This window comes from Pecten maximus, chromosome 8 (genome assembly GCF_902652985.1).
Source record: "Pecten maximus chromosome 8, xPecMax1.1, whole genome shotgun sequence".
Classification (NCBI taxonomy): domain Eukaryota; kingdom Metazoa; phylum Mollusca; class Bivalvia; order Pectinida; family Pectinidae; genus Pecten; species Pecten maximus.
This window is the reverse complement of record NC_047022.1, coordinates 37,099,399-37,125,470: the sequence shown is the minus strand read 5'-3', so window position 1 is coordinate 37,125,470 and position 26,072 is coordinate 37,099,399. Positions and strand designations below refer to the sequence as shown.

General features: G+C 35.6%; 1 protein-coding gene across 2 annotated transcripts in view; it reads left to right on the top strand.

Moving 5' to 3' along the window:
- The first annotated feature begins 1,202 nt into the window (after positions 1 to 1,202).
- Positions 1,203 to 26,072, top strand: part of LOC117333396 (ribosomal protein S6 kinase-related protein-like) — a 39,104-nt gene continuing 14,234 nt past the window's right edge. Inside the window, exons 1-6 of one of the 2 annotated variants that reach the window (XM_033892680.1) lie at positions 1,251 to 1,359; positions 3,565 to 3,665; positions 11,941 to 12,132; positions 20,494 to 20,577; positions 23,243 to 23,311; positions 24,793 to 24,865. In XM_033892680.1, coding sequence (XP_033748571.1) covers positions 3,588 to 3,665; positions 11,941 to 12,132; positions 20,494 to 20,577; positions 23,243 to 23,311; positions 24,793 to 24,865 — 496 coding nt within the window. In that variant the 5' untranslated portion in view covers positions 1,251 to 1,359; positions 3,565 to 3,587. Of the gene's footprint in view, positions 1,360 to 3,564; positions 3,666 to 11,940; positions 12,133 to 20,493; positions 20,578 to 23,242; positions 23,312 to 24,792; positions 24,866 to 26,072 lie in introns of both variants that reach the window. The other variant, XM_033892681.1, reaches the window with a different exon arrangement.

The following is a 26,072-nucleotide window of genomic DNA, read 5'->3' as shown; positions in this document are numbered from 1 at the left end:
CACTTCTTTGGGTGAAATTTCAGTAGCCATGTATTTGACCAAATTTGGAGTTTGTCCAGATCATTTTGAAGTATTTGAACATCATCATTGCTGTTTATCTGCCTGTATAGCTTAGTGTCATCTGCAAATAATGGCGACTGGTAAACTTAATGTCAAGGAACAACAAAGACCTGGTTAATTTAAAGATAATTTATTACGTAGAATATTGATTATATAACAAGCAATTCGTGAAATCGATGCATAAAAATAGTATGAAATAATTCTTAGAAAAATTATCAGATCGAAGAAAAAAAGCATAAAATTGTCCAATTTCATAAAATGTTTCACAATAAAATACCAAACTATATGTTCCCTTGTACCTTCCTTACACTCAGATCTTCATGATTATAGAACCAGACAAGCTGATCAGCTCTTATCAGTTCAGACAAAAACAAATTATTATAAATCATCTCTCTTGCCGTCACCTGTAAAATTATGGAACTCGGTACCTCCAGCAATTAGAAATAATCCTTCAATGACAAACTTAAAAAAAGTCTTTAATAGAAATCTTACACGTCCTCCTTCATACAAAAACTATGGAAAACGCAAATTGCAAATTTTACACACGAGACTTCGCTTACATTGCAGCATATTAAAAGAACACTTGTTCAATAGAATATTTCTTGGTATATAATACGATATGATTACTTGCCACCTATTGTACTTAATATGGTGAAAACTTTGTATAAAATAGTTAATTATGGTATGAAATGGACAAATTCTTGATTTAAATATCAAAAGCAAACTCAAAATATTGTTCATTGCAAAAACAATTTTCCAATCATCCATGCAAATAATGTCTTGAATTTAAAAGAATCCATATTGCAAAAGTAGTATATATATGTGAATAAAAAACTGAATGCATCATGGAAAATATTTACTTGTCTGTCCGATTTATCTTAGTCTGTGGTTAGGGTCAAGGTCTAGTGTACAAGTTTTCACCTCAAATACACTTGGCATATACGGCAAATATAGTCCATAAACACACAATAAGTATGAATGGTTTACACAACTGTGAGCATTTTTGATCAGATATGGCCTTTTCAATTAAACTGATATATGGTTTTAATTACAATGTTAGCGATATTAGAGAGGAAAACTCTCGGGTATTGATCCTTAGCATTTATCGACTGACTATGTCTGTTCACGACGACTTTTTCTCAGCTACTTCCGGTAGGAGCAGTCGATTGTTTTTTGGGTTCTCAGTAAATTGATAATTGCTATGACAATTAAAATCTCACAACATGAAACTGCTAAAGGATGGGGAATAATAACCAAAAACTCCCACTAAGGAAAGCTCAATCAGTTCCAGGATCTCAGGTAAATATTTACACCAGCCTGTAAATGTGAACCAGATCAAACCGCGTCGTCCCGGACTGTCTACTTTTCAACATAATTACCGTTCAGCACATGTCAATGTTGTCGAAATCAAGACTGAGTAATTATGGTAATTCGTTTTTAAATGTTAGTGGACGGACTTATTATTTCGGAAATGGTGTACCTATTCTGGACCAGTTATGATGTTGCACAAAAACTTCGTCTATTGTTAAATTTACTTATGGATAGCTACAAATTAAATAGTCCTTCATTAATAATGAGTCAAGGATGTTGTTACTTGATTTCAACACAGTTCTTTGGATTTTTGATGATGTGATTACTGAAAGTCTTCCAATTGTTGTGATCACTTGTAGATAAGATCCCTATTTATGCCTAATTTGATAGGGCATATTATGTTATGGCATGACTTTATTTGTTATGATCAGGACACAGGACACATACAGTTAAGACTTTATTAGTTCTTTATTCATTTTTTTTTCTATATGTCACAACACATTGGCATGGGATGCTTAACGCATTATAGCACTCCTTATTCATCCTATAGAGAAAATGAAATAGTTGTATGATTTTTAAACTAAATATCATTTAGCCATGCATATCATATGGCTTAGTGACCTCCAAATTACATCGTGTAGATTAGAACTCATTGATGTGGTGCATAGTGCTGCCTTCTGTTTGGACAGTGAGGCTGACCCTTTTCCTGTACAGTCAGTAAATTTATTTCAGCAAAATTTGGATGGTATTGTGCCCAAACTCCCCAAGAGAACTATGAAGCAGATGAAATCTTCTGTCTGAAATTAAACGACCTTAAATTTTACCGTATATTCAAGTGGATGATAAGGTGTTCTGGGCCCCCTTGTCATGGTAATGGTTTATACTGTATAATCGATCCCTGGTCTAGAATTTCACATAACGCGTGTGCTATGGCATGTTCAGATGATCTTTTAACCAACCTATGAAAACGCAACTTGTTTGGCAAAATTTTTCCAGAGTAGATCTGCTGTAGATTTTTCCAGAGTAGATCCGGTTCCGCTGTAGATCTGCACCTGTCATGGTTAATAATATACATGGGTCCCAAATGTCCATCAGACTGAGATAGTCTAATCACCAAGGGCAAGCCCACTGAGGTCCAAAACAATAGGGCCACGGTGGCCGATTGGTTAATGTGTCCTGACACTTTATATATAATTATCACTAGCCCTCTGTCTGGTACTGACTGTAGGCCGGTGCATGGATTTTCTCTGTGTACTCTAACTGGCTTTCCTCTAACTCCAAAACCTGACATGTCCTTAAATGACCCTGGCTGTTAATAGGATGTTAAACAAAATAAACCAAACCAAAACAATGTATTTATTGGACTAATTATGCATATTTTGTAGATTTTTCGTAATTTGTCATAATGGAAACTGCCCCAGAAGGAGATAAAATGGTATACAATGCAACAAACAGGCTAATTTATGTTTTCAACACTAGCTACTGTTTAACTTACCTGTTTTTACTTGTACATTGTGCCAAACAGGTACAATAATTAAACTCTCATGTTATCCTGTTGTATGGTAATTATATAAGCATGAAGGTCGACTGAACCTGACCCGTTATTGGCACAGTCAGATCTTCTTAATTTAGTGTATAATGATTATATGTAAATGTTTTGAATTGTCTTTGCTGTTTTGTTTTGATTTACAAGAACTTATGTTTTATTGAGCTGTTAACATACTTATATTAGAACAAGTAGTTTATGATAATTATATAATCTTCTTTTAATTAGTTCATAATTAACTTACATGTACCTGGTACTAAGTAATTAAAGAGCAAACTAATTAATATTGTCTCTATATTATAAGTATGTTTACAGCTGTCTGAGTTACCTTTCTCTCTGTCGTAGATCCTAATTCTTGTGTGACTTTGTTTTCTGTGCCTGAATGTAGAAAACTAATTAGTGTTTAATAGTTGAGTCTGCCATTCGAAAGTTTTTTTAATATCAACTGATATGTCAGATATTTTGTAATTAGCATATATTGTAAAATTAGTCAACAAAAAATCATATTAAATACAATATGTACATTACATAAAAATGTTACCCAACACTCTGTCACAATGTATTTTGTAAAATAATTAAACCCCAAACAATTATTTCATTTGTGTCATTTAAACCTTACAATGATTCATATCTTGTATTTGTTAAAGACAAATATAGCTTGACCCCTGATATGTATGCTCAGGCAGCATTTGGCAGTAACAGTGTGCAACTCTTACATTGGTTTTCCCTGTTCAGCAAATTAAAAAAGGTGAGGAAAGTCCTGATATCTGTAGATTAATCACTACATTTGGGAAGCACATTTGTACTATGGTATAAAGGTGTGAGTTTCTTATTATACAAATACTGGTAGGAGTTACCAGTATTTGTCTTGTAAAAGTAATTACAGCCTAAATTTATACGGCTAATAAAGATCACAGTCATTGCTTTAGATTTTCGGCCTACAATGTAACTTAAGTGTGGAATTGCTTGTTTACCTCTGAGGGATTAGGGGAGGGGTGAGTGTGTAGGTAAGATAGGACAGGGGATCGGGCAGAATATTTCCATTTGAAATCATATAAGAAAATGTACAATAAACTTGTATACATGTATAATTATTAGAAAGACTGGTCTATATTGCCTTCTCTGGAACATCTTTTCACAAAGTAATTAGACTTCATTGACATGTCAGTGAAGTAAGTAATATTTAATGGGTTGATGATTAGGCCATCATAGGGAGAGCCCTAGGTACACTAATTAAGTTGAATGTAGCATGCTCTACTTCAGTCTATTTTTTTGGGATAAAAAACATGAAAGTTTGGTAGAATTTGAATGTTGGCATGAAAACCTGCAAAAAATTTCAGATTTTCATAGTGGGTGACTAGAAATGAAATTGTGGAGCTCTGATTATTTTACTGTAGGTGATCAGCTGCAGTCAATACAAATTTGCTGTCACTCTTTCGTATTTGTGTTTGATATAGTGTAAATTATATTTTTGAAATGGAGGTAAAAGCAATGTCAAATGGCAAACATTTATTGTAAGGCTTCAAGTTACAAATTCTGACATCTATGAAACTCACACACATATACAGTAAATCCTAGTTAGTCCAGACATGTAAAATAGTTAAAATGATCAGGAATTACAAAAAATCTGACAAATAAAAGAAAAATCATATATATCAAGTGAAGTGTCTGGACTACCAAGGTTTCAATGTACACCCTAAACTAAGGCCTCCTTCTTCTGGGGTTTGTGTAAGTATGGGATCGGGGTTAATATTTAAATTCCACAATTTTGGATAAACAATCACATTGTCAAGGACTGGACATTAATTTTACAACCCTAAAGTGAAAAATGATTATGTTTCTAAAAGGAATATTTTCTTAACCAAACCTGCATGTGGATAAAACTGTCATTTTGAAAACGGATTTATAAAAGTGTTTTATGGATTGATGAATAACAAACAAGAAATGGTGAAAGCTTGGTCCATTGGATAAAAAAAAATCCCTGTCAGTCTTTATCCTGACATCATGTACCTCCTGTGCAGAGTCAGCATAGTGAGATGGAGGAAAATTTCCAATATGTAATGGGGGGGGGGGGGGATTCTCTGAAAAATGAATGAAGATGAATTAATGACGAATTAATGACAGTTTAAAAAATCCTTATCTTCTGTAGCAATTTAGAACATTTACTAACAATTGTTTATATGTTTTCTTCAATACTGATATATATATGATATATGACAACAAGACGTTGAAACTTTTGGCAACTTAACTCTATGAATGGGCTGCCAATGTTACTAATACTTAGATGTTAATGCACGATAATGATGTAGAAATAAGTTTACTTTAGTATCTTTATTGGCAGAAACACTGATTAAATGTTAGTAATAGTTGTAAAAGTTTAGCATGTACCTGTAGATTTGGTTTTACTTGGGCATGCTGTGTTTGGTTGTTGGTTTGCATGTGTGGATTGTATGAAATTTCATTTTTGATTGGAATAAAAAGAATGATATTTAAAAAATTTTTATAACGCGATCCCAAACATTGGCAATGTTATTATATGCTTCTTTCACAGTAACATTTAAATCAATAAACAAAGCAATTGTAAAGTCCATATTCTTATTTTGCATTATGAAAAGTTATAATCCCTAGCCTAAATTTTCTAACCTTAAATCCCAACTCTATAATCCCAAGCCTAAATTTTCTAACCTTAAATCCCAACTCTATAATCCAGAGCCTGAATTCTCTCACCTAAAATCTCCAGGCTATAATATTAATCCCTAGCATAGATTCTCTCATTAAAACATCTAAGGCTATAATCCTTAGTTTTAATAATTGCTATTTTACCTAAAACTCTAAGGCTATGATATACCTATCCTAAATTCTCTCACATAAAATCTCAAGACTATAATCTCTAGCCTTTAAATTCTTTAATATAAAATCCCAAAGCTACATTAATCTCTTGCCTAACATAGAATCCCAAGGGCAGGCTATAATCCCAAGGCTAAGCATGCAAACCCAAGATTATAATCCCTTGCCTATAACACAAATCCAAAGGTTATAATCCTTTGCCTAATATAGAATCCCAAGCTATAATCCCTAGCATAACAAAAAATCACAAGGTTATAACCCCTAACCTAACATAAAATTACAAGGTTATAATCCCTAGCTTAACAACAAATCACAAGGTTATAATCCCTAGCTTAACAACAAATTACAAGGTTATAATCCTTAGCTTAACAACAAATTACAAGGTTATAATCCCTAGTCTATCACAAGGTTATAATCCCTAGCTTGACATGAAATCACAAGGTTATAATCCCTAGCTTAACAACAAATTACAAGGTTATAATCCCTAGCTTAACAACAAATTACAAGGTTATAATCCCTAGCTTAACAACAAATTACAAGGTTATAATCCCTAGCTTAACAACAAATTACAAGGTTATAATCCCTAGTCTATCACAAGGTCATAATCCCTAGCTTAACATGAAATCACAAGGTTATAATCCCTAGCTTAACAACAAATTACAAGGTTATAATCCCTAGCTTAACATGAAATCACAAGGTTATAATCCCTAGCTTAACAACAAATCACAAGGTTATAATCCCTAACCTAACATAGAATCACAAGGTTATAATCCCTAACCTAACATAAAATCACAAGGTTATAATCCCTAACCTAACATAAAATTACAAGGTTATAATTCCTAACCTAACATAAAATCACAAGGTTATAATCCCTAACCTAACATAAAATCACAAGGTTATAATCCCTAACCTAACATAGAATCACAAGGTTATAATCCCTAACCTAACATAGAATCACAAGGTTATCATCCCTAACCTAACATAGAATCACAAGGTTATCATCCCTAACCTAACATAAAATTACAAGGTTATAATCCCTAACCTAACATAAAATCACAAGGTTATAATCCCTAACCTAACATAAAATTACAAGGTTATAATTCCTAACCTAACATAAAATTACAAGGTTATAATCCCTAACCTAAGATAAAATCACAAGGTTATAATTATAATCCCTAATCTATCACAACGTTATAATCCCTTACATAACATAAAATCACAAGGTTATAATCCCTAACCTTATAAGAATCACAAGGTTATAATCCCTAACCTAACATAGAATCACAAGGTTATAATTATAATCCCTAATCTATCACAACGTTATAATCCCTAGCTTAACATAAAATCACAAGGTTATAATCCCTAACCTTATAAGAATCACAAGGTTATAATCCCTAACCTTATAAGAATCACAAGGTTATAATCCCTAACCTTATCAGAATCACAAGGTTATAATCCCTAACCTAACATAAAATAACAAGGTTATAATCCCTAGCCTAACATAGAATCACAAGGTTATAATCCCTAACCTAACATAAAATCACAAGGTTATAATCCTTAACCTTATAAGAATCACAAGGTTATAATTCCTAACCTAACATAAAATTACAAGGTTATAATCCCTAGTCTATCACAAGGTTATAATCCCTAACCTAACATAAAACAACAAGGTTATAATCCCTAACCTAACATAAAATCACAAGGTTATAATCCCTAACCTAACATAAAATCACAAGGTTATAATCCCTAACCTAACATAAAATCACAAGGTTATAATCCCTAACCTAACATAAAACAACAAGGTTATAATCCCTAGCTTAACATAAAATCACAAGGTTATAATCCCTAACCTAACATAAAATTACAAGGTTATAATCCCTAACTTAACATAAAATCACCAGGTTATAATCCCTAGCCTATTCATTCTTCAACATAAACTCTTCATGTTTTAATAACTAGGCTATATTTTCTCACATCTTTCACTGGGTGATCCTCTTGTTGATAGATTATTTTTCTCTGTTTACCATTGTATGTATCTAATATTGGCGTTACATCAATGCAAGACATTATATATATATACATATTATGTGATGGAATTAAATTGTTGACTTAAAGCTTGATGGCCAGTCTATAATCACTAGACTATAATTTCCAGCCTATAATGTCCAGTCTATAATCACTAGCCTATAATTTCTGGTCTATAATCCCCACCCTATAATCACTAGCCTATAATTTCCAGTCTATAATCACTAGCCTATAATCCCCACCCTATAATCACTAGCCTATAATTTCCAGTCTATAATCCCCACCCTATAATCACTAGCCTATAATTTCTGGTCTATAATCCCCAATCTATAATCACTAGCCTATAATTTCTGGTCTATAATCCCCACCCTATAATCACTAGCCTATAATTTCTGGTCTATAATCCCCACCCTATAATCACTAGCCTATAATTTCTGGTCTATAATCCCCACCCTATAATCACTAGCCTATAATTTCTGGTCTATAATCCCCATCCTATAATCACTAGCCTATAATTTCCAGCCTATAATCCCCAATCTATAATCACTAGCCTATAATTTCTGGTCTATAATCCCCACCCTATAATCACTAGCCTATAATTTCTGGTCTATAATCCCCACCCTATAATCTAGCCTATAATTGCCAGTCAATAATCCCCATCCTATAATCACTAGCCTATAATTTCTGGTCTATAATCCCCACCCATCCTATAATCTGACTAGTCTATAATTTCTGGTCTATAATCCCCACCCTATAATCACTAGCCTACAATTTCTGGTCTATAATCCCCATCCTATAATCACTAGCCTATAATTTCTGGTCTATAATCCCCATCCTATAATCTGACTAGTCTATAATTTCTGGTCTATAATCCCCACCCTATAATCACTAGCCTACAATTTCCAGCCTATAATCCCCATCCTATAATCACTAGCCTATAATTTCTGGTCTATAATCCCCATCCTATAATCACTAGCCTATAATTTCTGGTCTATAATCCCCACCCTATAATCACTAGCCTATAATTTCTGGTCTATAATCCCCACCCTATAATCACTAGCCTATAATTTCTGGTCTATAATCCCCACCCTATAATCACTAGCCTACAATTTCTGGTCTACAATCCCCATCCTATAATCACTAGCCTATAATTTCTGGTCTATAATCCCCATCCTATAATCACTAGCCTATAATTTCTGGTCTATAATCCCCACCCTATAATCACTAGCCTATAATTTCTGGTCTATAATCCCCACCCTATAATCACTAGCCTATAATTTCTGGTCTATAATCCCCACCGGTCCTATAATCACTAGTCTAAAATGTCCAGTCTGTAATCTCCAACCTATAATCACTAGCCTATAATTGCCAGTCTAATTATATAATCCCCATCCTATAATCACTAGCCTATAATTTCTGGTCTGTAATCCCCACCCTATAATCACTTACCTATAATTTCTGGTCTGTAATCCCCACCCTATAATCACTAGCCTATATTTAGCTATAATTTCTGGTCTATAATCCCCACCCTATAATCACTAGCCTATAATTTCTGGTCTATAATCCCCATCCTATAATCACTAGCCTATAATTTCTGGTCTATAATCCCCACCCTATAATCACTAGCCTATAATTTCTGGTCTATAATCCCCACCCTATAATCACTAGCCTACAATTTCTGGTCTACAATCCCCATCCTATAATCACTAGCCTATAATTTCTGGTCTATAATCCCCATCCTATAATCACTAGCCTATAATTTCTGGTCTATAATCCCCACCCTATAATCACTAGCCTACAATTTCTGGTCTATAATCCCCACCCTTCCTATAATCACTAGTCTAAAATGCCCAGTCTGTAATCTCCACCCTATAATCACTAGCCTATAATTTCTGGTCTATAATCCCCATCCTATAATCACTAGCCTATAATTTCTGGTCTATAATCCCCACCCTATAATCACTAGCCTATAATTTCTGGTCTATAATCCCCACCCTATAATCACTAGCCTACAATTTCTGGTCTACAATCCCCATCCTATAATCACTAGCCTATAATTTCTGGTCTATAATCCCCATCCTATAATCACTAGCCTATAATTTCTGGTCTATAATCCCCACCCTATAATCACTAGCCTACAATTTCTGGTCTATAATCCCCACCCGTCCTATAATCACTAGTCTAAAATGTCCAGTCTGTAATCTCCACCCTATAATCACTAGCCTATAATTTCTGGTCTATAATCCCCACCCTATAATCACTAGCCTACAATTTCTGGTCTATAATCCCCACCCGTCCTATAATCACTAGTCTAAAATGTCCAGTCTGTAATCTCCAACCTATAATCACTAGCCTATAATTGCCAGTCTAATTATATAATCCCCACCCTATAATCACTAGCCTATAATTTCTGGTCTATAATCCCCACCCTATAATCACTAGCCTATAATTTCCAGCCTATAATCCCCATCCTATAATCACTAGCCTATAATTTCCAGCCTATAATCCCCATCCTATAATCACTAGCCTATAATTTCTGGTCTATAATCCCCATCCTATAATCACTTACCTATAATTTCTGGTCTATAATCCCCACCCTATAATCACTAGCCTATAATTTCTGGTCTATAATCCCCACCCTATAATCACTAGCCTATAATTTCTGGTCTATAATCCCCACCCTATAATCACTAGCCTACAATTTCTGGTCTATAATCCCCACCCATCCTATAATCACTAGTCTAAAATGTCCAGTCTGTAATCTCCAACCTATAATCACTAGCCTATAATTGCCAGTCTAATTATATAATCCCCATCCTATAATCACTAGCCTATAATTTCTGGTCTATAATCCCCACCCTATAATCACTAGCCTATAATTTCTGGTCTATAATCCCAATCCTATAATCACTTACCTATAATTTCTGGTCTATAATCCCCATCCTATAATCACTTACCTATAATTTCTGGTCTATAATCCCCATCCTATAATCACTTACCTATAATTTCTGGTCTATAATCCCCATCCTATAATCACTAGCCTATAATTTCTGGTCTATAATCCCCATCCTATAATCACTTACCTATAATTTCTGGTCTATAATCCCCATCCTATAATCACTTACCTATAATTTCTGGTCTATAATCCCCATATAATCATCACTAGCCTATTATTTCTGGTCTATAATCCCCATCCTATAATCACTAGCCTATAATTTCTGGTCTATAATCCCCATCCTATAATCACTTACCTATAATTTCTGGTCTATAATCCCCATCCTATAATCACTTACCTATAATTTCTGGTCTATAATCCCCATATAATCATCACTAGCCTATTATTTCTGGTCTATAATCCCCATCCTATAATCATGATCACCGACCTATGATTGCCAGTCTATAATCCCTAATCTTTAATTATCAACCTATGACCTCCAGTCTATGATTCTCATATTTTAATCTGTATTTATAGTTAGCAGCCTATAATCATCAGCTTATAATTTTCATCCTATAATTTTTATATAATTACCAGCCTGTAACCTCCAGCCTATAATTCTCAATCTATAAACCCTAGCTTATAACAGTGCTATCTATATAGGTTCCTTTACATTTGTCCCTGTGACAATGTACTGTCCAGTAATTAAATTATCGATAAAATATAGATAGTGTCACCAAGTCTGCAGTTTGCTGGGATGATAAGGTTTCCAATAAGTAAAATAGCCTTTGCCAACTCCGAGAATTCTCTCTCAGTAAACTAAGTTTTTAATATTTATCCAGCATTAAGTTGGGTAATGAGCCCTCTCATGACATATCTAATATTTGTTAAACATTTGTTTTCTCATACAGAGTTGAAATTATTCAGACACTAGATGTTTACATGTTTGGAATTAAATATAACAAGATGTACATGTAATTCAACACATTTGATGTAATTTGAAGAATTGTTTTGAATTTATGTATAACTATGTACTTTTAGTTGAGAATTTTGAAATCATGCTCTAATCAACTGGAGTTGTCTTTCTTACACTGAGGTAAATGGTCATTTTTGAATTTGAATTGTGATATTTTGAAATATACAATTTGACATTTTGACATTTGACCCATTACTTGGAAAAGGGAAGTTAGGTATAACGATGTTTCATTTCTTGCAGTTTTTACAAGCAACTAACCCAGATTTTGTCAGAGGAAACAAGACGCGAGCCTCAGAGCGCCTGGTCAGGGGTAAATCTCAAGATGAGTTGGATAAAGGATCTGAAGGTGCCCAGTGGTCAGTGCCTTTGGTGGAAGCCCTTTTCCTGCCAGACTTTCCAGTCAGGGGCAGTCTGGAGGAGCAAGAGTTTGAGGTAATTAAAGTCTGTCCTGAATAGCCATATATGGTTATTTTGTTTTCATGGTGGTAAAAGTTAAATATGTTAAAACCTTCTAGAATATTCTATTCAAGTTCCAGAAGACCCTGAGGCCTTGTTTATGTTGCCATTGGGCCTCAAGGACTGAATATGTATAGTTTTCTCATAAAATTGACCTTGACTATTTCAAGGTCACAGGGTCAATTAAAGAGTCTTCTTCTCAAGTTCCAGAAGGCCCAGAGGCCTGATATTTTGCCAGTAGGTACCTAGCTAGAATCAAGTTCTATAAGAGCCAGGGTTCTGGTCTCTGGCCAGTAAGTATACCTTCTATGGAGTGTGGTACAGTTTCCTGAGTTTTACAGTTACAGGGTTGGGATATGTTGAAAACTTCATATTCCACAGAGAGAAGTCAGAGAACCCATTTGCCAGCAGTTAATAAGAATTCAGTGCTAAAAAGAATCTGCATACAAACTAACGTATATTTTTAGCCCACCATCATCAGATGGTGGGCTATTCAAATCGCCCTGCGTCCGTGGTCCGTCGTCCGTCCGTCCGTCCCTCCGTCCGTCCCTCCGTCCGTAAACAATTCTTGTTATCGCTATTTCTCAGAAAGTACTGAAGGGATCTTTCTCAAATTTCATATGAAGGTTCCCCTTGGTGCCTAGTTATGCATATTGCGTTTTGAGACCAATCGGAAAACAACATGGCCGACAGGCAGCCATCTTGGATTTTGACAATTGAAGTTTGTTATCGCTATTTCTCAGAAAGTACTGAAGGGATCTTTCTCAAATTTCATATGTAGGTTCCCCTTGGTGCCTAGTTATGCATATTGCATTTTGAGACCAATCGGAAAACAACATCGCCGACAGGCAGCCATCTTGGATTTTGACAATTGAAGTTTGTTATCGCTATTTTTGAGAAAGTACTGAAGGGATCTTTCTCAAATTTCATATGAAGGTTCCCCTTGGTGCCTAGTTATGCATATTGCATTTTGAGACCAATTGGATAACAACATGGCCGACAGGCAGCCATCTTGGATTTTGACAATTGAAGTTTGTTATCGCTATTTCTGAGAAAGTACTGAAGGGATCTTTCTCAAATTTCATATGAAGGTTCCCCTTGGTGCCTAGTTATGCATATTGCGTTTTGAGACCAATCAGGGAAAAAAATGGCCGACAGGCAGCCATCTTGGATTTTGACAATTGAAGTTTGTTATCGCTATTTCTCAGAAAGTACTGAAGGGATCTTTCTCAAATTTCATATGTAGGTTCCCCTCGGTGCCTGGTTATGCATATTGCATTTTGAGACCAATCTGAAAATAACATGGCCGACAGGCAGCCATCTTGGATTTTGACAATTGAAGTTTGTTATCGCTATTTCTCAGAAAGTATTTAAGGGATCTTTCTCAAATTTCATATGTAAGTTTCCCTTGGTGCCTAGTTATGCATATTGCGTTTTGAGACCAATCGGAAAACAACATGGCCGACAGGCAGCCATCTTGGATTTGACAATTGAAGTTTGTTATCACTATTTCTGAGAAAGTGTTTAAGGGATCTTTCTCAAATTTCATATGGAGGTTCCCCTTGGTGCCTCATTATGCTTATTGCATTTTGAGATCAATTGGAAAACAATATGGCAGACAGACCGCCATCTTGGATTTTGACAATTTAAGTTTGTTATCTCTATTTCTCAAAGTACTGAAGGGATCTTTCTCAAATTTCATATGTAGGTTCCCCTTGGTCCCTTGTATTGCATTTTTGGACCAGTCTGTCCTGAAAACAACCTGGCAAACAAACAGCCATTATCGTTAAATCTCAAATTTCTTATATAGCTAGGATTCCCTTGTTTGAAAAGTACTGGAGGGATATCTCAATTTGCACAGATTAGTAAAAGGAAGGGAAAAATAGAGAGAAGATCAATCTGACATAGAACCTATAAAGATCATTCAATGGTGGGCGCCAAGATCCCTCTGGGATCTCTTGTTGAGGTCACTATTGTAAAATCTCTTTTGATAGGTTATATATATAATACAATGTATGTACAATTTACTTGTCTGTACAATGTATATAGATATATACAGTGGTCTATAGTATCTTTTGATAGGTTATACATATATGTGGCGCAGCGGTATAGGCTGCGAGTATTTCTGGCTAGGCGATAGGGTGCCGTAGATCGTGAGTTTGAGGCCCGGTCAGGGCACGAGTCAAAAAGTTCGTCATTTGTGTTACTATGTTATATATATGTATAATACAATGTATATAGATCTAGATATATACAGTGGTCTATAGTATCTATTAATAGGTTATATATATATGTATATAGATATATACAGTGGTCTATAGTATCTATTAATAGGTTATATATATATGTATATAGACACAGTTGTATATACAGTGGTCTATAGTATCCTTTGATAGGTTAGGCATAAACAATAAAAGGTTATGCTTTTATTAAAGTAGCAAAATTTAAACGGTATTGCTGGCAGTTCATATTTAATAATGTCGCTATGAACACGAAAATGCCACCGAGGCCAGTTGCTCAAGTCAGATGTTTCCCCAGTGTTTCCATTTTTAGCTCACCTGGTTATGCCAATCCGTGGCGTCCGTTGTCCGTCCGTCCGTCCGTCCGTCAACAATTCACTTATTTGACTTCTTCTTCATAACCGCTGATCAGATTTTGAACAAATTTGGTCAGAAGCATCCCTATGGGTAGGGGACTCAAAATTATACAAATGATGGGGCTGACCCCCTGGGGGCCTCTGGGATGGGGCCAAAAGGGGTCAATTTGGAGCTATTGATATAAACGACTTCTTCTCTGAAACCAAGCAATGGCTATCGCTCATATTTCCCAGGTAGCATCACTATGGGGTGGGGATTCAAAATTGTACAAATGATGGGGCTGACCCCCCAGGGGCCTGAGGGGCGGGGCCAAATGTGGTCAATCCGGCTATATTGATATAAACGTCTTTCTCTCTGAAACCAAGCAATGGCTATCGCTCATATTTGCCTGGTAGCATCATTATGGGGTGGGGATTCAAAATTGTACAAATGATGGGGCTTACCCCCAGGGGCCTGAGGGGCGGGGCCGAATGTGGTCAATTTGGCTATATTGATATAAACGACTTCTTCTCTGAAACCAAGCAATGGCTATCGTTCATATTTGCCTGGTAGCATCATTATGGGGTGGGGATTCAAAATTGTACAAATGATGGGGCTGACCCCCCAGGGGCCTGAGGGGTGGGGCCAAATGTGGTCAATCGGGCTATATTCATATAATTGACTTCTTCTCTGGAACCAAGCAATGGATATCTCTCATATTTTACTGGTAGCATCACCTTGGGGTAGGAATTTGAAATTGTATAAATGACGGGGCCGACTCACCTGGGGGCTGAGGGGCGGGGCCAAAAGGGGTCAGTTTTGCAATTTTGAAATAAACGACTTCTGCTCTGAAACTAAGCAATGGATATCGCTCATATTTCCTGGGTAGCATCCCTATGGGATGGGGATTCAAAATTGTACAAATGGTGGGTCTGATCCCCCCAGGGGCCTGAGGGGCGGGGCCAAAATTGACCAATTTGTTTAAACAACTTCTTCTCTGAAACTAAGCAATGGATATTACTCACATTTGTATGGTAGCATGGTTATGGGGTGGGGATTCAAAATTGTAAAAAATGTTGGGGTTGACCTGGGCCACCAGGGGGCTGAGGGGTGGGGCCAAAAGGGGTCAATTTGGCTTAATTGATTGATAAGCAACTTATTCTCTGAAACTTGGCAATGGTTTGACTGGTAGCATCCTATTGGGGTAGGGATTCAAAATTGCATAAAGGAAGGAGCTGACCCCCAAGGGGGCAGAGGTCAGGGTCAAAAGGGGTCAATTGGTCTAAACAAGTTCTTCTCTGAAACTAAGCAATGGATATCACTCACATTTGTGTGGTAGCATCCTATGAGGTCGCGCCAAAAGTCAATATCATTTCATGGATTAATGCACTTTTTGGAATTTTCAGTATTAAAATAAAACCAATGTACATGTATCCATATAAAATGCTTATGATATATATTGTAGCAATACCAGCAAAAAATATACTTCAGCATCATTCTTGTTTCATATCTCATGAAACCAGGTGAGCGATACTGGCCCTCTGGGCCTCTTGTTAGGTAGCCAGAATGAGCCGAAGGCTCATGAGGATGTATTGCAAGGCCAGCTGTCTGTTGTCTGTTTTTATTGTAACACAATAACCTGAGTAAATATGAACAAATTTTCATGAAACTTGGTATACAGCATTATATCAATAAGATCTCGGGCAAATTTGACTGATTCACATGTAACTTAATTATAGAATAGAATTATGGCCCTTTGTAGTTGTATTGCCATTAGATCTTGTAAACACCATAACTTGAGTAAATATGAAACGATTTTCAGGAAACTTTTTTTTTTTTAATCTTTTAAATTTTTGAAGATTTTTCAACAGTACATAATACATTTACAATTCAATTTATCCATACATCATACACATACAATCCTTCCATTCTTCATAATTAGTTAAATTCAGCAGTATATTGAAGATGATTTAAAAAAATTGTATGTACTGTAATTATGAAAGAAAGAACGAGGGATAGAAGAAATTAAAGGAAAGAAAAAAGAAAGTCAGTGTGGAGACAGAATTGTTGAATAAGAGCTCGAGGGAGAAGGGGATTTTCATGAAACTTAGTATGCAGCCTTATACCATCAAGATCCTTGAAGAGTTTCCACATGCATGGTAGCCATATTGAAAAACACATTTCAGACTTCTTCTCCATTTCCACTGGTGCCATTGAGCTGAAGATTGGTAGGAATGTTAAAGGGGCATTCCTTTGTTTGAATAAAGTTTAAGTCGTCAAAGTTAAACTTCCTGGAAAATATTTTTTTTTTTCCAAGAAGTAAAAGTTATAATCTTTACATTAATACTGAAGTTTTATTCCCAAGATAACCAAAGTTCTTCGAGTATTAAGTCCTGAAAATTCTTAATTTAAAGTACAGTCAAACCTCGATGATTCGAACTTCGTTGATTCGAATTTCTCGCTGTATCGAACATTTTGCTTGGTCCCGAATTTTCTCACTATATAACACTACTAACGAAACTATGTATGATTCGAATTTTTATAAATGGAAGTTTACGATGTATCGAACTTTTTTCATGACCCGTTAGCTATGATATTATAGGTAATGGACATCTCGTGATTCGAACAAAAAATTTACCTGTACTGACCACTGGAAAGGTGTTTGTCGTGACCCCTGCGGCAAGATTTCACACCTCTCCCCCAAATGCCCTGACTGACAAAAGGGATAACGATAGCGTGTGTTGTCACTCCCGGTCATGGGGTTAATTAATAATCAGACCAAATTGATAGATAAAAGGTGTATTTAGAAGCCAGGACATTTAATCACTCCGGTAAAACATTTCGGTAGTCGTCTCTGATAATCTCCGCCGCCATTGAAATCAGCGGTCGGTGAGTAAATTTTTCGGAACTGTACAACACCCGGACCAATTTTAAACACAAACAATAGCGATGGCTTCACTCATATTCAAAGTGTCACGTTTCAAACTTATACATAAATATCCAAGTAAATCGATTATTTGTCATTCAATCATGCATTCTCCAACCGATCGGCATTCCGTATTTTATATGCACATAACGTAAACGCACGTGTCTTTAGCAGAAAAGCCTAACGACTTACGTAAGTGTGCATTGTACTTCTTTTGCTTTATCTGTTAAACGCGATATAAGTGTTTTGTAACCGATACATATTTTGTTTAATTAATAAAATGCTTAGGTATAATTAATGAAAATAATTTTTATTTTGTTGTGTTTGAGGTATGAATTAACTTAACTTTTCGATGTGAGCCTGACAGGCGACGATCAAGACGAAGACACCGAGGACATATAACGTTAACAGATATGGTCATTATCAAGAAAACATCGATCTATTGTCAACCATGAATAATTCGAAGTCCCGCTGTTTCGAAGTTTTTCTGTTAGTCCCTTGAACTTCGAAACATCGAAGTTTGACTGTATTACTAATTACCCGAAGGACATACAGTATTTGTATACGATACACCTTTTTCCTGTATATTTTGGCATTAATTTCATTACATGTAGGCACAAACACTCATATAACCATCGTTCGGGCATAGATTTCGTCAATAAAAATTGTGCAAGTCTCTGTGGTCCAAACGAAGGAATCCCCCTTAAGAAAGGTGAGCCAACAAAGTGTTATTATTTTTTGACATGACAGTCATGACAGCACTTTGTTACTTGATCATGGTTTCCCTGAACAACACCTATTTTAAACTTCTTCTCAAGTTCCACTAGCTGGTTTCGATCAACTCAAATTGGCCTGAGATGATGGTCCTGACCACTATCAGTGATGGGAATCAGTTTCACTTATAGAGAATGGATAATGGGAAACTCAAAACGATTATATAAATTGTATAATCAGTCTTCTAAATTTAGTACAGAATTGCCCTTTTGTAGAAAATTAAATGTACATCTCAGGAAATGTATTGCATATCTTGGCCTTTGTTATCTAAGTTTTTAATACTTAACACAAAGCATTGAACACTGTTGTTGATAAATTTCAATTCCCTTAAATGCTTGTCAACAAACCACCAATGAATATATTGCTAAAATAAAAGACTAAATGCTTTTTGGATTGTTTCAGTAACATTAAAAATATCTGCGAAGCTGAAGATTTATGAGCACTTTCAAAAATTTCCGATTAATTACCTATTTGAAATCTTCATCGATGATCTGTTCTATTTTTCCCCCCACTAATTTTCAATTATTTTCGGTCATTTGCCCACCACTAACCACTTTACTGCTACTGTGTATGATTCAATAGTACTTAAGGTCTGTTTTAAGTCAGATGACCGTTAAGGCCCAGGACCTCTTCTTTTATATAGATTTCTATTTATTTATTTTTTTGCTTTGGATATGATAAACTTGTTAATTACTTAATATGATTGGTAATAATAAGATTTCAACATATTTCTTGAATTGTCAGTTTTTCATATCAATTGTCAGTTTTTCATAGCAATTGGCAGCTTTTCACATAGTCCTTTCACCCCAACTGATATTGTAGAAAAAACACAAAACATGTTGATTGATAGATTTTTGATATGACAGGTGGAATCTCAAGAGTGTAGGACATATTTTAGTTGGCATACTTTATATAAGTCTGTACTTTTTAAAAACAGAAAATATCCACAACATGGATTTATATATATATATGAGCAGATTTTTTGAGTCCTTCAATTTTTGTTACATCTCACCACCTTTGAATTCAAAAAATAAACTTATGATAAAATTTAATCTGATCATTTAAAACAAACATTTGTGCATGGCTATGCATGGTTTTGACAATAAAACCATAGTATTGATACCGTTTAGTAGAAAAAAGGGCGTTTTTCTTTTCATGCATCCATAATGTAACTGGACACCTATCAAATTAAGGAGGTGAAATTTTAGAAGAAATCAATGCGTTACTACAAAATTAGAAAACCATTTCGTTTTGATACAACATATTTCATCCTCTTATTGTGCCAGTATAATGCAACAATGCTATTTAATCAAGAATTTGTGTGAAAATATTTACAGATGTAACAAGACACCATTGCGTCATTGAAACTTCAATTTCTTCAGTTTGAATTGAACGATTTACATCTTAGATTTTTTTTTATAAATGTAAAACAACCACAAATTATTTCAATTATGATTTGTGAAGATTAATTAAAAGGAGATAGTTTATGGAGTGTTTTCCTCGTTTGTGTCTTCTGTTACATCTTTTTATCAATTAAATTCATGCATGTAAATATATTTTCATCTCCAGTCAAAAACAGTCAAATAAACAACACAAAATCTAATTATATCATGAAAATAATAATCAAACTTTATTTTCAGTTTATTCAAAAGAGAAGAAACATAAAACAACATTTACAAGGACAAATTACAAACAATTTGATTGTCATATGGCTTATAAATGTTGATTTTTTGTACATGTCAATCCTCTACAGTTATATTAATAACCATCAACTAAATGTCTATACAGTGTACATGTCAATCCTCTACAGTTATATTAATAACCATCAACTAATGTCTATACAGTGTACATGTCATGATCAATACTAATTAACAAGCATACTGTCCCCTACCGGTGCCCCAAGTTAAAACTTGAGCAAAATTTGAGTTCAAGGGTGGCTTTAAATTATGATGTTTTACCAGTGAGATTATGCCAGTTGGCAGAGACTTAAAGGTTAAAGGTCCATTCTGGAAAAACAATTTTTTATTCTAAGAGCTAATTATGCATTATTGCTTTTCACAGGTTATGGACGTCATAGCGAAGGGAGCATATGGCAATGTGTTACGAGTCAGAAGGGAGGATGAAAAACAAGTTTATGCAATGAAGGTAGATAGACTGGACACATATATATAACACAGTTTATTGAGGTGTAGTGATTCTGTATATTCCAGTTGTTGAGTCTAATTTTCAATCTCACAACCTGACATTTTCTTAGGGTCTTTGGCCCTTTGATTTATTTTTAACAGTTCTCATTTAGGAGTTTTATGCCGCGGCGATGAAATGGGAGGGATATATAGTGTTAGCCATTTCTGTTCTGTCCCGTTCCATCTCGTCGCATCATGTTGCGTCCTGTCTTATTCCATCTTGTCCCGTCCCGATGCAATGTAACTAGCTAATTTCAGGAACTGCTGATGCGATCCTCACCAAACTGGGTTTCTGGGTTTCAAGTTGCAGTGAGAGCATTTATGTCGTACAGACATTTTTAGCCCACCATCATCAGATGGTGGGCTATTCAAATCGCCCTGCGTCCGTGGTCCGTCGTCCGTCCCTCCATCCGTCCGTCCGTCCGTAAACAATTCTTGTTATCGCTAATCCTCAGAAAGTACTGAAGGGATCTTTCTCAAATTTCATATGTGGGTTCCCCTTGGTGCCTAGTTATGCATATTGCATTTTGAGACCAATTGGAAAACAACATGGCCGACAGGCAGCCATCTTGGATTTTGACAATTGAAGTTTGTTATCGCTATTTCTGAGGAAGTACTGAAGGGATCTTTCTCAAATTTCATATGTAGGCTCCCCTTGGTGCCTAGTTATGCATATTGCATTTTGAGACCAATCAGAAAACAACATGGCCGACAGGCAGCCATCTTGGATTTTGACAATTGAAGTTTGTTATCACTATTTCTGAGAAAGTATTTAAGGGATCTTTCTCAAATTTCATATGTAAGTTTCCCTTGGTGCTTAGTTATGCATATTGCGTTTTGAGACCAATCCGAAAACAACATGGCCGACAGGCAGCCATCTTGGATTTTGACAATTGAAGTTTGTTATCACTATTTCTGCGAAAGCATTTAAGGGATCTTTCTCAAATTTCATATGTAAGTTTCCCTTGGTGCCTAGTTATGCATATTGCATTTTGAGACCAATCTGAAAATAACATGGCCGACAGGCAGCCATCTTGGATTTTGACAATTGAAGTTTGTTATCGCTATTTCTGAGAAAGTACTGAAGGGATCTTTCTGAAATTTCATATGGAGGTTCCCCTTGGTGCCTCGTTATGCTTATTGCATTTTGAGATCAATTGGAAAACAATATGGCCGACAGACCGCCATCTTGGATTTTGACAATTGAAGTTTGTTATCTCTATTTCTCAAAGTACTGAATGGATCTTTCTCAAATTTCATAAGTAGGTTCCCCTTGGTCCCTTGTATTGCATTTTTGGACCAGTCTGTCCTGAAAACAACCTGGCAAACAAACAGCCATTATCGTTAAATCTCAAATTTCTTATATAGCTAGGATTCCCTTGTTTGAAAAGTACTGGAGGGATGTCTCAATTTGCACAGATTAGTAAAATGAAGGGAAAAGTAGAGAAAAGATCAATCTGACATGGAACCTATGAAGATCATTCAATGGTGGGCGCCAAGATCCCTCTGGGATCTCTTGTCTAGTTTCATTCTTTATCCAATCAAAAAATACATAGAAAATTGCCCCAAGTCTGTTATATATATTATTTTGTAATATAAACACATTATGTCACTATCTACAACTGTTGGACCACAGTGAGTTAAGTCACAGTGGTGGGCCAGAGTGAGTTATGGTAAGTCACAGTGGGTTGTGGTGGGCCAGAGTGGGTTATGGTAAGTCACAGTGGTTTGTGGTGGGCCAGAGTGGGTTATGGTAAGTCACAGTGGGATATGGTGGACTTAAGGGTTAGACCAATGTGGGTTATGGTGGACCACAGTGGGTTATTGTGAACCACAGTGGACTCTGGTGGGTCATAGTGGAATATGGTTGACTACAGTGGGTTATGTAGACTACAGTAGGTTATGGTGAATCACAGTGGGTTATGGTGAATCACAGTGGGTTATGGTGAATCACAGTGGGTTATGGTGGACCACAGTGGGTTATGGTGGACCACAGTGGGTTATGGTGAATCACAGTGGGTTATGGTGGTGAATCACAGTGGGTTATGGTGAATCGCAGTGGGTTATGATGGGCTACAGTGGGTTATGGTGAATCACAGTGGGTTATGATGGGCTACAGTGGGTTATAGTGGGCCACAGTGGGTTATGATGGGCTACAGTGGGTTATAGTGGGCCACAGTGGGTTATGATGGGCTACAGTGGGTTATAGTGGGCCACAGTGGGTTATGGGTTAACTCTTTACCTAATACAATTTACCCCTACCATATATGGTTGTTTGGGATTTCCCAGTTAAATTTGGTATTTTGTTTGATCTGAAATTAACTTTGAGCATCATTAATTGATGCTATACATTTGAAAGATACAGTCTGATTAGCATTGCCTATGTAATATCCCACTACTATTGGTTATGTGGGTGATGCATCCACTCGCGTAGAATCCTTGTACCATTCAGAATGAGGTTTGACAAATGACCTTGTCTCCATAAGTAAAAGTCCTATATAACTTAAACAAGGAAACATGCCTCAGTGTGAGCAGATAGGTTTATCTGAGTGGTGTTTCATGGATGAGGGGCTGTTTTATTTTTTATTCATGTTCATGAGAATAATTGACGAATGCTTGATTTACAGGTGATGGGTAAAACTCAGATCATTGTAGAGGGTGCCATACAGCAGTGTAAAGATGAGGCAGCTATACAGGTGTGTTGATGAGGTGTACCTTATAATCTGGGAGGGTTGAAAGAGAATAAAAAATCGTAAGCAATTATATTTTCCTACATAGACAGACTAGGTGTTGTAGATTAACCATTAGTAACTAGTAATTAGTAATTAGTAACTAATTAAGCAAAATGTGACTTAATGATGGAAAAAGAATAAGCTAAACATGACTTACTGGTAGAAGGTGAATAGGCTACATAGGTCAGTGGTAGATAGCAAATATGGTTAACTGCTGGAAAGTAATATAAATAAGCTTCATATGGTTTATTGGTGGAATATGAATAAAGCTTAATATAGTTTACTGCTGAAATATAAACAAGCTTAATATGGTTTCTGCTGGAATTTAAATAAGCTTAATATGGTTTACTGCTGAAATATGAACAAGCTTAATATGGTTTATTGCTGGAATGTGAATAAGCTTAATATGGTTTACTGCTGGAATGTGAATAAGACTAATATGGTTTACTGGAAGAAACTGAATACACTTAGCATATAGTTTACTGCTGGAAGGTGAAAAGTAATTATAAGTTAAGCTAGTGTTTTATCAGAGTGAAATGTACATATTCATAACAGTTCAATGAAGGACAAATTAACAAACTGTCTTAACCGGATAGTTAATTACTAAACACTTAACGAGATGCCTGGTGATTCTGCTGTCACAACCCAGATTCTCATTTTTTTAGCTCACCGGTTACGAGTAACCGAGAGCTAATGCTGTCACCCCAGCGTCTGCGTCTGCGTCCGCGTCCGCGTCGGCGTCCCACCCCAAAACTTTAAAGTTTTTGGGGTAAGTTTTTGGAAAGCTTGTAAGTCCAAAAGTATACACCTCATGCCCTTCTAATTTGGTTTCTACATTCATTAGAGGTCTAGAAGTGATGTTATGGCAAAATCATGCAGAAAAATATTGTGATTTTTCGCATTTTACCATTTAGTGGACTTACTTTTTTTGACACAAAAACCCACTTTAAAGCTTTAGGGGGTTAGTTTTGGAAAGCTTGTAAGTCCACACCTTTCTTATTTGGTTTATACATCCATTAGAGGTTTAGGAGCGATATTATGTGACGTACAATTTCAAAATGACATGCTTATACATACATAAAAAATGAATGCATAGTGTGATTGCTGCCGCCGGTGAGCTTTCGCAATCATTGATTGCACTTGTTGAACGTACATGACATCACCTGGATTTGATCCTAGATTTATATGGCAGGTGTCCTTATAAAACACCAAGACATATTGTACTTTTACATGGTCGCCATGTAAATGATTTTATTTCACCAATTTCGAGTTAGAATTCAGATTTTGTTCATATGTGTGCATCCTCTTCATGTTTTTTTCGTACCATTTCATTTTAATATTTTTATTAAATCAGTTAGATTTAATGGGAATTGGACGACATGATATGCCTTAATAAGCTTTCTCCCAGTGTACATAACATAAGATATGTTTTACTTTATTTTTAGGCAATGCTTGGTGACCATCCTTTCATTGTGAAGTTACATGAGTATTGGCAATCAAAAAAGTTTTTGTACATAGGTAAGTCCTCAAATGTTTTACATAGTTAAGTCCTCAAATGTTTTACATAGGTAAGTCCTAATTTTTTTTACATAGGTAAGTCCTAAACTGTTTTACATAGGTAAGTCCTAAACTGTTTCACATAGGTAAGTCCTTAAATGTTTTACATAGGTAAGTCCTAAACTGTTTTACATAGGTAAGTCCTAAACTGTTTTACATAGGTAAGTCCTAAACTGTTTTACATAGGTAAGTCCTAAACTGTTTTACATAGGTAAGTCCTAAATTTTTTTACATAGGTAAGTCCTAAACTGTTTTACATAGGTAAGTCCTAAAATGTTTTACATAGGTAAGTCCTAAACTGTTTTACATAGGTAAGTCCTAAACTGTTTTACATAGGTAAGTCCTCAAATTTTTAACGTCAGGATGCCTTTGGCACCTGCCGTTATAGTCGTGGTGGAAATTGTTGTTAGTGACACTTTTGTTTCTGGCTAACAATTCCTCTTTTCTGTCATACAAATGATATACATCCGCAGCCTTATATAGTTCCTATTTTGATAGCAATTATTGACACGATTTAACTGATGTGAACCGTGTTTACTGCAATTATTTAAAATGAAATATGAATATTTGGTGTTCTAGACTATTTTAGAGTATAAATATAAACATTTCCTCGTCAGTATATGCAATTTTGTTGGCGTAGGATTACGTAGTTCTGTCTCGATACTGCCTTGAAAACGAAAGTAGAAACATCAGTTTGATCGTCCTGGAAATTTACATGCATTCACAGAGAAATTATCCACATGTCTTAGACTCATATGTTCATCCTGAGTTCATATGCAGGAACATTTCATATAAGCCTAAAACCAAGCCTATTTACGTAGTCAAATGCACCCAAGCATTCCACGAGATAACTTCAGCTGTCAGGTGACTCATCACTGATCGGCCAAAATGGCGGTTATGTCTAATGTAACTAAACCAACGACCGTTCGCAGTTTCATATTCATTTGTATGTCATTGAATACACAAGAAATACCACCAGGAATTGAAGGCAAGTTGTAACAAACTACATTGCCGTTTTTCGTGAGGATTTTATTAAATAAGGTTATTATTTGTTTATTTGAAAAGAATCTAATGATTATGATCCGTGACTGATGTACTGGCGTCGATGTCAAAACTAGATATGTCTCGTCGGACAACGCGACCGCAATTTTCTATCGGAGTTAAAATA